At 42.1% G+C, this 16,478-nt stretch overlaps 1 protein-coding gene across 1 annotated transcript; it reads left to right on the forward strand.

Annotated features, from left to right (window-relative positions):
• The first annotated feature begins 253 nt into the window (after window positions 1-253).
• On the forward strand, window positions 254-3,973 carry LOC143179698 (uncharacterized). The gene is made up of 8 exons (XM_076379050.1): window positions 254-461; window positions 582-1,008; window positions 1,078-1,218; window positions 1,468-2,177; window positions 2,405-2,759; window positions 3,112-3,280; window positions 3,672-3,780; window positions 3,855-3,973. The coding sequence occupies exons 1-8, from the start codon at window positions 365-367 to the stop codon at window positions 3,929-3,931; spliced, it is 2,085 nt and encodes a 694-aa protein (XP_076235165.1). The 5' UTR covers window positions 254-364; the 3' UTR covers window positions 3,932-3,973.
• The last annotated feature ends 12,505 nt before the right edge of the window (window positions 3,974-16,478 follow it).

Genomic DNA, 16,478 nt, shown 5'->3' on the forward strand with positions numbered 1-16,478 from the left:
ACATGAAGCATCTGCGGTTAGAAATAATTATCTTTTGTTTCTTTCGATCGATTAGTTATTGACGTTAACATTTCTAAACACTTTTTGGCGAATTGATATAAATTGACTTAAGGCATTAATTAATGTCTTTATTAAAGTGAAGTTCATCAAATAGATTTTGCGGGTGAAAGTTCAACGATGCATGAAATTTACTACATCTTGTATAACTGTACTCTGAATATTTATGAACCTTAAAAAGCCATGTAACGAAAGAAGCTTCATCCAAAAGGGGAACATTTATCAAATGAAATTCTCAATCTAAATTGAAAATTCTGTGGCAAAAGCTGTCAAGTATTTTGTAAAGATAAATAGTGTCGATCGATAAATGCCTGGAATCTGTCCGCGCTGCAATCGCGAGGTTTACTTCGCAGAAGAAAAATTGGCTCTTGGAAAAGTGTGGCATACGTTTTGCTTCTCTTGTCGTTAGTATCCTAAAACTCCCTAAACAAAAAAAGAAAAAACGAAGTTCCCTCGACTAAATTGGAACGTTCTCGATCACGTAAGTTGTGTCTGTGCAAAATTAATTTTTCGATATCCTGTAGGTAATTGTCGAAAATTGCTAAGTAGTTATAACGTGGTGACATATCGCGGCGAATTATTCTGCAAGAATTGTTGCATCCGTCAATCTTTGTCAACGGAAAATCATGAAATTAAAGCTGTATCCCAATCGCCTGCAACTCTAGCTATTTCAGCTCAGGATTCTTCTAATTGTTACCCTTGTGGCATAGAGAGCTCGATCGGTTACACGTCTTTAAGTAGGAAGCAACTTTACCAATCTGACACGTGTAGACTACGTGGTGGAGGTAGTGAAGTTGACGGGGCGAACACTTCCTTCGAAGAGAAAAAATATTTCCTAGACGAGTGCGCGAATCTAGGTACTGTCAATTCGATGACAACAATTTGCGATCCCCCACCCAGTCCCACAGCAGTGACTACATGGTACAATCGGCAGCATTCGAAATTCCGCAGGTTCTGATTTATATCGGTTTTTTATTCACGTTCAATTCCACTCGAAATTCCATGCTCTCATTTGAATAGTACTTTGTCTCTGGAGTCGCAGAGGAATAACGCTGTCGCGAAAGATTGTCGATTCAGCGTGCAGCAACAAGAGATCGATCAGACAGAATTAAAACCTTCGTTCGATAATAATGATTTCGACAATACAGAAACACAGCTAAGGTACGAAATGTTTTGCGTATCTTTCACACCCTTTTCCTAAACTTTTAATAAGCTACTTTCGAGGACTTTCGAGAATTTTTTAAAAGACAGACTTAACCCCGATAACCATACGCGTAGATTAGAATCGCAGAGATCGGTAACATAGGTTTTGTCAAAGATATTAAACATTTATTTTACCATTTCGTATAATCGATTAAATTAAAAAATCGCGAGTCAGCATAGAAAGTCTCTAAGCGAAGATATTTCCAGCACAGACAAAACTCGAGTGCCATCTGCCAAGTGGGATAGTAGAATTAACAGATACGATCCCGTGTGCGAATTTAGTGGCAATAGCGTCAGTATTCCGTCAAGACGAAAGTTTGCGTATCCGCCGGTTCCGCCGCCGCGCAGTCCGCTGCCGTCCCGACGACGAGTCTCGTTCTGCGACGTCGTCTTCGGGGACACGCGCGGAAACGACCAGAGTTGCATCACGAATATGCAAGATGCTCGTCGTAGGCCCTGTTACGGTAACAGTAATAACGAGGAATGCGACAATTCGTACGACATCTGGCAGGCGGACGATTTGGTCGGTAAACAGGACGGCGGATACGACAATCTTAACGTAAGTCACACCGAGGGTACTGGCAGAATGCATTTTGAAAAAAGCGCGTCGGAGTGTTGCGACGGCGGCGACGACGCGTTGAACAAATACAATGACGCCGAGAAGAACTGCGGACAAGATCGTCGCGTCGAAGGTAGCTTAGAGCCGCGCGTGTACAGAACAATGAACGAGAAAAATGACGCGTCCTCGAGAGAAGACACGATGTCCTATGGGCAGCAAAATGGGCCGCATACGTCGAACGAGCTTGACGATAATGAACGCCTGCGCGGAGGATGCGGCGGTGGATCTTGTGGATCTCGACCCAAACTCGCGTGCGGAGTAGTTAAAGTCATAGAAACCCCTTGCTGTTGTTCAAAAAGTAATTATCAGTTTGGGAAGAATTTAGTAGTGATACGTTTGTCTTTATACGCGTTTCAAATTTTTGAATATTTGAATTTTTAAATTTTTGAATTCTTGAATTTTTAAATTTTTGAATTTTTGAATTTTTGAATTTTTGAATTTTTGAATTTTCGAATTTAAAAATTTTTCAATAGTATAGAAGCGAAGGCTGAAATTCGCACTAGAAAAATCATGATTTTGTTCCAGAAGAACCGGATCCGTGTCGTACTATCGTCACTTCCTGCGCTTGTTCGTCGCCGTGCGCTGACAGACGTGGTTGCTGTCCACCAGCGAACGAGCGGCCGATTTGCAAGAAAACGATTATCAGATGTCGCCCAATCTGCACAGAGCCTCCAGGTTGCGGTGGCGGTGGTTGTTGCGGAAGCGGATGTCGCGGTGGTTGTGGAAAACCTGGCCAGACATGTATGCCTTCGAGACCTTGCACTGTACCTCCTTGTCGACCTTGTTCACCTTGTTCCCCGCCACGACCATGCCCGCCGCCAACAATTTGTTGCTGCAACAGAAAATGTGGAAGTTGCTGTGGGGGTGGCAGTTGTTGTCGGTAAGTGATTTTCCTATAAAATGAGTAGTTTATTTGGTTAATTTTGTTTTGTGACAATTCAGAAAAGGGAGGGAACATTTGTTTTTCCTATTTGACTTTTGTTTATTGGCACAATAAATCATTCTCAGTCTTTCTACCTGCGTAGTGCAATCAAAGAAATGGTGGGGAGGGTTGTCACCTTTTTCATAACAGAGAACTCCAGACAGAAGTTTCTCAGTCACATTTTTGACCTCTTGCTGAGAAGTTCGTTTGTGTCCAATTTCGTGTTCACATTTTATTCTCGTGTGTACTTTCTGTAAATTAAAGTGTTCCGTATCATATAATATATAGAATTTCGGTTCTGTGTGTATAGTTCGAAAAGTCCAGTGTGTCGAGTGAGAACCAGAAGATGCTGCAGTAGCGAAAGATCAGAGTTTACCGACGGAGGTTGTTGCCGACAGAAACCAGTCGGTTGTGAGTGCCTAGGGGGAGGTCTTGATTGCCAGCGCTGTGGGCGGAAAGTCTACCAAGCTGAAATGCAGGTAATTTTAGATATTTTAAATAAGAGCGGCTTTTTATTAACCCTTTCAGTACTTAAATATACATACTCTATTAATCGATGATGAATATTTATGAGTGCTTGAAAGGGTTAATTTTTGAGTAGTGGTGTCTGGATCATTATATCCCTGTAATTAGATTCGGGTCACAAGTGGTCCAGGTACCACCTTTTAACTCAAGAGTTAAATCGTATTTCCATATACGACAATGAATGGCTTTATTTAAAATATAAGACTACTTAAAACACATATTTATAAAATTGAAATTGCGATACAGTAGGGAATTGAAGCAAAATTGATACTCTTTTTTAAACCTTGAGCGAGGGGAAACATTATGGCGCTAATTATTATTTTTTGTCGCTGATGTCGACTGAAGATTGTGTCTGGCATACCGTATCACAACATATGCTTCAGCTGCTTTTGCTGTAGAAAACCCTTGGAACCTTTGACCTATCAGGAAAATTGCGGGGAAATCTATTGCAAACGTTAGTGCAATCTCGTTACCCTTTAATCTTTCATAATTCCTATTAGTCACATATTTTTAATTACCGTCATTTAGAATGTTACGTTCGAAATTTTGGACCCCAAGGATACGGGTATGGCGTGGGACCAGGGGCGTTACAGACTCCCATGTGAAGCCATAACTCAGCAAAGTAATACTAGTTCCATGTAGTGTCCCATATCATTTGTCTTTATAGTAGAATCTTACTAAAAGTTTGTAGAAAATCTTTTTACTTTATTAAAGTGTCGTCCACCAAATGAAAGACTGGTACTTGCGTTGTAGAAGCAATACATTCTTAATGAACGCCAGCAAGAAATTCAGAAACACTATTACAAGAAAACTAGAGCTTCAGATTCTGCAGATAACCTGCATTTAATTAAAAATTTTATTTCCTCAATATTATCATACTTCTCTAAATTCAGTCGCCACTGACTCGTTTCTACCTTCTCTTCTTCCTCGACTTTCATAATCTACTCGAAACCACGTTTACTCTAAACTCCTCGAAGCAGCTCCAATAGAAGCTGCAGAAAAACACCGACGGTGTCCAATAAAAACGATATTAAAAGTAATAAGAAATACCGAAATCTAAACTTCCCAAGCAAAAGGCAACAAGAAAATAATCTACAAAAGTAACAAAAGAAACCCAACACCCTCAGACTTTGTCTCGTTCTATAACATCCTTGGAAACAAGCTTCCAGTGAGAGTGAACGCGGAAGAAACGAACTCTCTCTAAGGTACCACCTCTAGAAACTCAGAAAAGCAAGGCACCAGCGCGACAAGTATCAACGCCGAATGTCTTTCGCGAGAGAATAAAAGGAGCAAATATCCTCTCGCGAGGCGTGTGTGCAGATGGGTACAAGAATATCCAGGCGAGCATCCAGGAATTCGTGGGTTGAAGCAAGGGACGGGGGTGGCGAATGGTTACTTGGTTGCAAGAAATAAAAACAGGGAGGATGTTGCTCTCGCGAGAACGGAAGGGAAAAGGAGCAGGACGAGCGGCCGGTTGTTTTATTGGTAAAAATAAAGATACTGGTCGGTGGTGGGGGTTGGAGGAACAGTCGGGATATCCTGCGAAATAGACGACGAACAGAGAGAAAGGATAGGAAGGAAAGGGTCGGCGAGGGAGGGGGGAGGAGGAAGAAAGAGTGAGTGGTTGGTTTATTGAGTCTCTCCTCTTAGTGGATTGCGGAACGCGGAACGTACGCGGCTGCGACGGGGGTAGAGGGGCGTTTATATAGCTTTCAAGCGCAGGAGCTTAATCTAATTTCAAATATAAATCTGTTTTCTCCCCGTTTCCTCGCCGCCTCACCCTTCCCTCTTTCTCTTTCCGCCTTCGTTTCCTCCCTCGGCCAACCCCCATCCATATAGCAGCCTGCTCGCCAGGCTTACATTATCCGCCTCGGCTACGAATAATCTCTCGCTCCTTCTCCGTCTCCCTTTCTCTTTTCACCTATTAACGGATACGAGACACGCCGATTTACTTGAGCTTTCGAATTATTAGCGAGAAAGTGGAACACGTTTTATCTTGCGATATAAAGAATTATGTATACTTATGGGTTTTTCGTTTGGGGGATACGCGATGCGCGTGAGGGAAGGGTCGTTTGTATTACGTGTGATTTATTTTTTATATTTGGGTAGATTTGTCATAGACTTTCCTGAATACTTTTTTCGTCATTTTATAATCTTTGCGCGTTGGAAGAAGTTCAGTAGAGTGACGCGAAAAAATAAGGGCGCAATTTTTGGCGGTGTAAAAGTAAATTAGCCCAAGGCGAGTGGCAGAAATTTTTGATACACGGCGCAGTAACGTGGATGCACCTGCGGTCAGGAAATCGAGAAAATATCTCCTCGGTTCGACGATCGGCTCCGGTCAATCTTTTGTGCGCGCCGCTTACTCCGAACGGTATGAAAATCAATTATTTCGTTAATTCGTGCGTTACATTGGCTGTCACGGAGCCATCACTGTGAACGACAGCGGCCCAAGGCACTATTTTTCAATTCCGACTGTCGCCCTACCTTTTCGAACGTATTTCCGTCCAATACGAGCCGCGCCATTTTGCGGCCTTATCTCGGACCTGATGTACAAGTAAGCTATAGTACGAGAGAATTCCTTGATAAATTATTTTCTCGTTTTACGGGAGAAATACTATAGCACTACTGTACAGCAAGTCGTCTAAGGCATCAGATTTTTCAAGGCAGTGGCTTCGTGTTTTATAATTAATTATTATTTCGACGTATCCAACGGATTACGAAAGGATCATAAAAGCGAGAATCGAGGGTTAGCTATCCCATGAGTCGGATGCCACGTGAGATTCTGGTACGTTAAAATTAATATCTCCCATTTGTCAATTGCTGATGCGTTTTTGTCGGTACAATGAAAACTGTCTAAGAAGGGGAGCGTACACAAATGTCAGACCCCAAAATGTTCCCTAAACATTGTGACAACACACCTAGTCGCATCGGGAGCATTCATCGGACTCGTATTAAGGGAAGATTGTACTTGTAACGTGTTATAAATTGGCTATCTTTGTGGAACAAGCAGGTAGAGCAATCGTTCCATCGTTCTAGTAAGCGGAAACACGAGTTCCACAGCTATCGGTGGTGCAATGCGAATATTAGGTCATTTGAGAAGTTCTTGATATTTTCTAAAAGAAAATTCAACACCTCTAAGTATTTTTACTGCAAGTTTTAAATAGGTAAATTTTTCAAAAATCGAGAAGTGAATAGAATGCCTAAAAAATCTATCGTCCAAATTTTTCTAAATAATTTAATGTAAAAACTTTTGTTTTGAGGGTGACATAACGAACAAAAGGCTCCACTGTACTTGATCCCATTTGAAAAGTTATCTGCACCGCGTTATAGAATAAAAGATCTCTGTTGATGCGAAGGATGAATAATTGCGCGCAGTCCACGGAGGGTAACAGTGATTTTATCCCGCGTGTCTAATTGGTGGACATGTGGACGCGACCGTGGAGAATCCCCCGCACGCGTTCCAAATGGATCGCAGTTTATTCAGTATTCTGATTTAGAAAGGGTTCGAAACCATTCTGCCGACCACCTATATAACTATTTAAGACCTCGGTAATGATCGCTCATAAATACTCGACTCGCGCGCCAGCGTCCATCTCTTTTATCAAATTTACATTGAGTTGAACCCCTTGAATAACTGTCTAAAGTCTATCAGTGAAAAATTCAATTCTTTTACATTTGTTGAGATTTGAAAACACACACCACATTTGAAAACGGAATTAAAGAAAATTCAATTTTATTTTTTATTTTTTAATAAAATAAATGATGAAAGAAAAGACTTAGGGCCAAATCCTGATAGCCTCGTGGATAAATAAAAACGTTAATAATGACAGACTTCGTCCGACGGTTTTTTCGCGCGAGTAGAACGTTAGCCTGTGCTCGCGCGCGTGTAGCGTACATACACATTTAATTTGCATCGTATAAATCGTGTTTCCGGTCGAGCACGCAACGCAAACACGCGTTACGTTTACGCCCTCGGTCCTTCACCGCGTATGTTCGATCTGCCATCAGAATAGAAGAGAGAGAGCAAGAGAGGGAGAGGAAGAAGCAAGCCGAGAGAAACGCGCGCTTTTGCATGCTGCCGCGTATTGTAGCCCCGGTAATTTATGATTCGATAAATAAATCAGCCACGTTTTATCCTGCTCCGACCCTCGTACGATCCGTGTGCACACTTGTAAGATGATTTTTGGGGGTTACGCCCAGTTACCGTTCGCGGTCCTCCGACAGGGGTAGTCACCCCTTTTTTCTTCTTCACTCGCTCTCCAAACACTTCACTGCCTCTGCGTACCTGTGCCAGGCGCTTGTGAGTGCTTGTTTTTACTATGCGTGGAAAAAGGTAATTTTTAATTAACAAGTACTGTTATTATTTCATGGAAATTATAATTTTTTCCGGCTACAAGCTTGAAGACCAACGGTGAATTTATAATATTTCAGAGACCGTATTTATGAAATTAATTTGATTAATTTAGCCGCTGAGCAGGGTGAACAATACTGAGACATTTACCTTAGCTTTAAAACAAGAGAGTAGAGAGAATAAGAAAGAAATACTGCAGAAGGCGTGCTCAGTGTGTACATAGATGGAAATGAAATCGTTTCGCGACGCAAGCGAGCCGTTCTAGCGTTTCATGATTGTCCATCGCTGGCCGATCATGAATATTCATACCATTATACATTTGTTTATCGCTCCACGCGCTGCTGCACCGCGATACATGCAAATAGTAACAAAACAAATTCATTTCGAAATTATGAACGCGGTGAGCGTCTGTTTCCACGGAGGATATGAACCTTCCTAACGAAAGATAACTAACGAAATTCTCTGACGCGAAGACGTAATTAATTGATCAATGGAATATCAAGCATATCCTGCACTGACAGGCAATTGCGGGGAAATGGCGATCAAAGGTGCACGTCTCGCGAGTTGCTTTCACATTGCGGCGTTTAATCTTCATTTAAAGGAAATTCAATTAACGGGAGACTAGTTTTCAAAGAAGAACATTGTTGCTGAATTATACACAGTAATTACTATGAGGCGAAATAGATCAAAAGAGACTTCGGAGATTCTTTTGTTTCCCGCGCAATTAATTTACAAGTAACTTAATTAGAGTCTCGACTTTGGGTTTATTGTATTTTTCTATTTGCTGGAGAAAGTATTATGGCTCACGATAAAGACCTCTCGCGAATTTCACACGGCTTGGACCGGTAAGACGATTCGATTTTGATACCTGCGTTATATCGATTCTCCAAAGGAGAAATAAATAGGAGAGTAAAACGTGGTCCAAAATTTACGAGCGACCCCGGCATGTTATGGGCTCGGGTGCGGAATCAGACCGATTTTCCCTTGGCGTTTTTATTATTTTCTGATAGCATGTTTACGAGGAAGGATGAATGGAAGCGTACTTTATGGGACAAGTATGGCTTTTAGATTAGGTATAGGTGACGCGTTTGCAAAATATATATGTTACTGTTTATGAGCCGCTCAGATCATTCGTGTCCATTAACTGCCTGTTTGCGGCGAATACGATCGCTTTTTCGTAAGCCGTTGTGGGCATAACGCTAGAAAGGAATTAAATCGTCTGTCAATTTTATTTTTATGATCAACTTTTTCTTCTAATACTGTTACTTCTGGATAACACAAAGTATTTTTATTTCTATAAAATGTTAAACCAAAGCAGACTTCCTTTTATTTTACTAACGAGAATTATTTTCCCATTAAAAATGTTAATTTAACTCATGCTCACAATCGAAGTGTAGACAAGTACAATCTAAATAACAGAGAAAAGGGTTAATCCCCAAAAGTCGCACAATATCTGCATAGCAATTAAATGTTGGTACGTCAATCCTATTGACTCGTTTCCGACTAGGCGTATGAACAAAATATGGGCAGCAGTTATCAGCGGATCAGTTTTCGAAAAAACGGGGGAACAACTCGCGACCAGTGGCCCATACGTTGTAGGCAGAAAAAAAGAGGGGGCGAATTGGCGCGTAGATGGGAACAGAGAAAGAGGGAGACCAGACTGAGAGAGGGATGGAAAGGAGAAACAAAATAAAATCAGAACGGTGTCATATGCGCCTGCTTGCATGATAAATGTAGCGATTTAAAATCGAAATTTCTCTTTTCGTGTGCACGAGCCCTGGACGTTTGACTAATGGTCCCGCATTAACTATTGGAGCATTATAGAACGGTGCGCTGAAATTTTGAAAAATACATTTCGCCCTCGACAAGGGATTAATATTTTTGTAGCTTTATCTGACCCGACTGGGCCGCGGGCCACGCTTGTGCCGGGGCGTTAATGATAATGATCCTGGGCATCCATCCAACCGTTTTTCTCGCCCTCTCGGCCACCGGAAATTTCCTTCAGGGGCCACATCTCCGGGGGAAAACAATCTAATTATCAGCCCGTGCAAAAAACATAATAACCCCCTGAACTGTGCGGAACTGCGATAATTGTATCTCAACCGCGATTGAATTGTCGAAGTTGAATTATGAAGTCAATTAGAAGAACTTTTTCATTATGAGACTTTCACGAATTACTTCTCTAGTGCTGTGATAATTTTTCTATCATAATTTATATTAAATGGTACCAATACTGAGTGAAATATTTGGTAGAGTTGAAAATTTAATTTCGATTTTTTTGGGGGTACTACAATTTTTCAACCGCTTGAGAGCTTTAATTGAAGCAGTAGGTACCTAAGAGTGAAGAGGATCAAGGCTTCAGAATAAAATATCAAAGAATACTTTGTGCGTTACACTGATAAATTGGGTAAGAGTTTTCTGTATATGTTAACATGTTGACGAAAGCCAACCCTTTCGACTGCTCAGATCCTACTCGACAACAGTAGAGGAAGGAGACCACCCGTACGAAACGAGGTCGGGTTGACACCTAGGGCACCTAGCCACCCCGTCTATTGTGAATGGATAGGGGTGGGATTGCCCAATGGATTGTGCTTTACCGAGCGTAAAATATCCCCATTCTTTAACCCATAATACTTGCCGCGCTCGCCGAGCATCACTCCTTTATTCCATACAAAATATGGCGGTGCTGTGAAAGGTGAGCTACGGTGATTCGAAGATGAAGCGAAGGATATTTCGTGCTCGAGAAAGTGCGTTGTAACGAGGAGATTTCAGACATGCTTGTTCTAAATGCCAAATGTGGACTTCAAAAGTTGAGAAAGATCAGAAAATTAGTATCTCTAAATAGCTATTTCGACTTCTAAGTGGCTCCAATCTTTGTGACAGAAGACTAAAAGAAGATTGTTGTGCATTTAGTTTTCTTCTGAGATGCAAGACTGTAAGGAACGAAGTGGCCAATTTCATTAAATAGCTCTGAAGTTATGGCGAGGAAATATTGTACTCTCCTAGGAGAAGGAACATCAAATTTCCCTGGAAGCACGTGGCGTAGAATAACAAGAGCGTGGATCGGATAAAGACGCTTTTAATTGGAAAGACAAAACACAGATGCGACATCGAGCGTGGCCGATATTAACTCCTGACTCTTAATAAAAAGGATCGAGATCCTGGTCGGAGGGGCGAGAAATTAAAAGGCGAGAGACAGGAGAGGAATCGTTCGTTCCGGCAGGATCAACGAGGTGAAGATACTGAATTTCTTTTTCAACGAATATTAAAACGAAAGTGAAACAGAAGTTCCGCTATATCCGCCGGTGAGAATCGGGACGGCAGGTTGGGTCGATGGATGGGAAAAGGGTGGGAAGGGGACACGAGGGGGAGGCAGATGGAGGCAGCGAAGTGCGGATGATGCTCCCCTCCCCCATCCCTCCCCGTGACAGAATGATAATAATCCCTTCACCGTTTTCTTTCATTTCCCTTTATTATCATATTATTAAAAAAATCTCCGTGAAATGTTATTAAAATCGTTTAAACGTCGCGTGCCACGAACACCGACATTGTCCTTTAATTTAATAATATTAAGCGCGAACTTTTCAACCGAGGGGAGGGGCGTTGGGAATAGAAACGTGGGTCGGATACCCTCTCTCACGTCGACTGCAGTCTGTATAGTGATCTTGGTAACGCACCGAGACCGCATGCACCATTGTTCCCTTTATTTTTTCATTATCGACCATTACGCCATATATCTTTCGCGGTTCCACAGATACCAGGAGAAACAAATGCTGAATTTGGTACTCGAGGTCGTGCATAATGCAGGTCATGCGCTTCTTAGCTTTAGATGTCTCTAAATATCTTCGAAGTGATCATTTTTTGAGAGTGCGCTGCTTTTGCAAGCTGTTGTTAAGTTAGGGCTAACCAGGTGTACAGAATTTGTCGTTTGCAAGCCTGTTGATCGTGCTCCCTGCAAGAATCTCAAAGAATACTGTCGCAACGCCGACGACGAAGTAGAACGAATCAACGTCATTAGCGGCGGCCGATTTCTATGGGATGGATGTGCATCGAGGCGCAACGAGGCAGTCGCACGTTCATCCCGTATCCAATGGCAAACAGATTCCGCCTTTTGTAGCTTGTCAAATGTGCATGTAGACGTCTGTGGACTTGTTTTGCATATTTAGAAAGCGGCTGTTATTAAAGTCCTATTACATTTAGAGCCCCTGTAAAGAACCTTGCACATCTTCCCACCTTAACGATCACCTTTTTCTAAATTTTGGAAATCTATTCATTTTTCTACAGGGACTTAAAAAAACTTAAAATTAACATTTGTATAACAGGAATTTTAAAAATTATCGTGGATATTTTTTGAAAGTTACATCTCTCCAAGAAGGAACTAAAATTTGAGAAAACAAAGTGGTGTAAGGGAGCTAGTTGCAAGTTGAAAGATAGAAAAATTAGACGTTAAAAAAAGGGGTTGCAGCTTTCTAAATGGCCAACGCAAGGATCGAAACGTTTCGGGTAGAATGGACTGACGCAACGAGACGAAAGTGGATGACAGATCGTCTCTCTGTTCCGCGAATAGGCATGCGATGATGGATTATGGCGAGGCGACCTACGCCGTTGATTCGCACCTATAGACACATCGCACCTTTGCGCCCGCTCTCTGCTGACATTCCTGCAATTGTCCTCGATGGGGCTGCTCGGTTTTCCGTGTCTCTGCCTCCAAATGCTTCGCAAATCATTGCCCAATTTTATGGGAAGTTTTTTCCTCTTTTGCGGCGTGATCGAGTGACTATTTCTTTCGTCCTATCCTCAATGGATTCTCTAAATGGATTATCTCAAAATTGCCTGTATCTACTTTCTGACTTTTAGACTTCTATTTGCATCTACAAATGAATGAAATTGCACAAGACATTAGGAAATGAGGGACCACGTAAAGTACCCTCAGTGGATCATAGTTTCTGGGACAGAAGAGGCCATGTCTGACACGGGTCACGCAGAAGGCGAAGCGATCGCAAAGGAATAATAAACGATTGTGAAATCGGCGAGTCACGTCCCGTCGCGCGATCACTTTCACAGTGTGATCCTCCGATCCGCGGGATGAATCGAAGGGCCTGTCGTGTGTAAGGGGTGCGTGCCTTCGATGGTAAAGGGACGTTATTTTATGCCTCTCTATCCATTCCACTCTGTCTATTCCTCTCTGGCTCGAAACCCAACAATTAGTCGCCTGCTTATGTCCGTGATTAATGGACATCTACGAGTGCAGCAGGCGTGTTCCAATAGCGGACTATAAAGAAAAGAGGGAGAGGGAAAGAGACGGGTAGGGGAGGGGGAGCGTGACAGAGCTAGTTGCGAGTGGTGATAATATTCCATTAGATGCTATTATATTCATCGAGGGACAATACGCGAGCTCCTCGAGGGGTGCACCTTCCTCCCATCGATTCATTTCCTTAACTCTTCTCTTTTTGTGATAGAATCGGTGAGTTGAAGGACAGTGCAAGCCCAAAACGTTCCGAAAATTCTATCAGAAGTTGTAATATCGCTCAGCTCGAACTATCAAAAATCATTGAAATCGCTTCACTCTTTTCCACTTACAAAATTTATTATTTCATGGAAGGCAGTGCTTCCTCATCGGTAGAGCTCTGACTTGGTCGATCTGCATCGTGGGTATTGTGATATGCAAACGTTTCGGCGTCGTGCAATAACGTCAATAACAATTTACATCCGTCCGGTCCTTTTTTCCCTTGTAATTCGTTGTATAAGTTCGGGGACAAGTTGGAATCGCTGGAAAGGCAAATACGACCGCATGCATATGCACGAGAGACGGCTAAACTAACCAACCAGTCAGCTACCCGGACGTCACCGTCACAAAGAGAGCATGTCACGGGCTGACACTATTGCTATTCTAAGCAAGCACGATGTAAGCAGCTTTTTTTTAAATCGCGTATATTTACACACGCACATGCCAGGGCGCCTATGTAAAGGATAATATTTTGAATGTATAATGGGGCTGCATTGCAAACCTGGCACGAAAACTGGCAGAAAAGCGGGCAAGAACGATTTGCGCGAAGATATCAACGTGTTGAGCCAGCTCTGGCTTCAGGAATACGGTTTCTCTAGTTTTTATCCCTGTGATGTTCTGTTGTTTGTCTGGAAAATAAATTAAGTTCAAGAAGAGGGGGTACTTATACACAATTTTTCAAGAAAGTATTTTATTTGTCACTCTTATTAAATCAAGACCATTCAGTTTGATCTGTTTTCCGAAAGCAATCTTCAATCTTTTTTTCTGTTTTCTCTTCCTTTTACCTCGAAACTCAGCGAGGTAGGACGTAAATCACACAGAGCCGACAACTCTATGACAGCTACTTAAAGCTTGCGGTTTCCCATAGGACTATTTGGTCAGATTAGCCCCGGTAAGTGTGTTCTAATCCTGTTAAAATGTTTGCCAACAGGGAGGCTGGGAGCATATTGGAATTGTGCTCCTCTTACGCCGATCTACACGATGTTCGTTTATATTTGCACAGCTTGGTCAAACATTGGAGTGTGCCTTTTAGTAACCCCGACGCCTCTGGGCAAAAAGAGGGCACACGGTTATATGGGGATTATATTTAGTCTGCATCAAACGGGACCTATTGTGCCCATGAATTTTTCTATTCGCTGAAAATTTCAAACCAATTTATATTTGATAACACGATTCTCAAGAAAAAAGCCACTCTCGCGCTGTGCCATCGCAAGGACATCAATCTATAATGCATTTCCTTTTTTCCCCCCCTTTCACGTTCAGGAAACATAAGTGAATGTCCTTAATTTATACATCGTGTACAAGCTGGAATTTCAGTAGCAGACGCGACAACGAGCGATGTGTCATAATAAAATTCTCGACTTCATGTCAGGCGACTAAGGCCAATGGCATTATGTCGATTCTATTATGCCATATTATTGTCGGTCACCCTGAGGAAAAATGACTGATGACACGAGACTTTCCGTACAATGTCCCTGGATGGACGTTAGCAGCCGTGCGATCTTCCATTCGAAAATCACGAGCTGAGGGAAAAAAAGGATCGTTTCGATCGGTGCGAGGGGAGGGTCGAAAGGGGGATGAAAGAGAAGTGGGCGGCATAATTCGATCGTTTCCGAAAATGTGAAAAAAAGGAAGAACAGAGCGCAGGGGTTACAACCGGCAGGGGCCATGGACGCGAGGTCGATTTTTTACCGATTTTTTCTCGTTTTTTCGTCCCTGGAAAATAGGGTAAAGGCCTACCCATTGTCGCTGACCTAACTTCCACCGCCGTTATTAGGTAGCCTATCTACGAATGTTCAGTATCCCACAAATGTACCAGGCTAACCGACTCCTATTATAAATGGCACGTCGACTATTGCCAGTCGATGTAGAACAGTCGATGGAATATGTGTGATTAACGTATTGGTGGTCTTGAAGTTTCTGATAGGGGGGAGTTCCTTTGGCAGTGCAACGGCGACAGTTAGGGCCATTACTTACCATGCTTTTGGTGGAAGTGAATGGAGTAAAAAATATTGAGTATTAGAAAAATTGTTATCAACTGTTTCTACTGAGAATTTTTTTTATTTTTTGTCTCTTCATAATTGAGAAGATTGTTCACCCTTGGATACACGTGGGTGGTAATATAGAGATAGAACCATTTTGTGGGGGCGTGTGTAGCAATAATAACGAGCCAACTAATGCTTCCTTTTGTACCTCCTCTATCGAGGAGGAGCAGAGAAGCGACACTGGGGGATAAGAGGCGCACAGTAGCGTATTTAGGAAGGTGACTATTGACTCAGATAATCCATGACAAGTATTCAAGCCAGAGGTAACTATTTCGAATAATTCCTCTTAAAATACGCCTACATTTATTGAAACACAAAATGCACTATACCTTAGAAATAAGGTAACATCGATCAAATATTTCCATAAATATTTTTCATTACTTTTGCCTCCTTTATCCCCAATTGCAATACTTCCTTAATAATTAGTAAACATTCTACACCCCTTACGCCCCATACACTCTACACCAACCATTCTTCATACCTCTAAATTCCCAAATATCCAGCTGCATTTGATAATGAAACTAGAATAATATTCATCTCACAGGATAAATGAACTAAATCTGAAATTTTCTGTCGCAGGAACAGTGCAGGATGTGTTAATACGCCACTGTTGTGAGAGGAGCGCACGAAGGCAGGAGAAAGGGAAGGTGGTGGCGTTTGCTCGGGTAGAAGAGGCGACGAGAAGAGGGTCGTCGGTGCACGGTCGAGAGGGTGAGTACCGAAAGAGGACGAGAGTGAGAGAGGGGTGTGTCTCAACGCCTGGCCGCGACATCACCAATTAGTCACCGACGCTTAAAAACAACGGGGCCGCTCCACCTACCTTGCAAGCGTGCGAGACTGCATTCGCGAGGAAGCGCATTTTATCGCGACCGAATGGAGTGACTTACTTGCATATCACCTGGATGCACCCCTCTGCCCCTCTGAACCCTCTCTATTTCAATCAATTCTAGTAAACCACTGGGGATACCTAATTTTACCAGATTACCGCGAAATTGTATACATTTAATTTTGCAAAAGAATGTGAGAATAATCTTAAAATTGGAGTATTTTATCTATACATTATTGCAATCACAAAATTAAGATCTTTTTCATAATTTTGAAATTGAATATTGTATAGAGAGGTCATTAAATTCTGTAAAGATTTTGTGAACTAGGTATTCGCAAGTCTAAACATTTGTTAAATCTTTATTTAATTCCTTCGAATTTTATTAGAAGCATAAATTTCAATTTCACTGTGTGCAACGTGGCGC

Source organism: Calliopsis andreniformis, chromosome 1 (assembly GCF_051401765.1).
Source record: "Calliopsis andreniformis isolate RMS-2024a chromosome 1, iyCalAndr_principal, whole genome shotgun sequence".
Lineage (NCBI taxonomy): Eukaryota > Metazoa > Arthropoda > Insecta > Hymenoptera > Andrenidae > Calliopsis > Calliopsis andreniformis.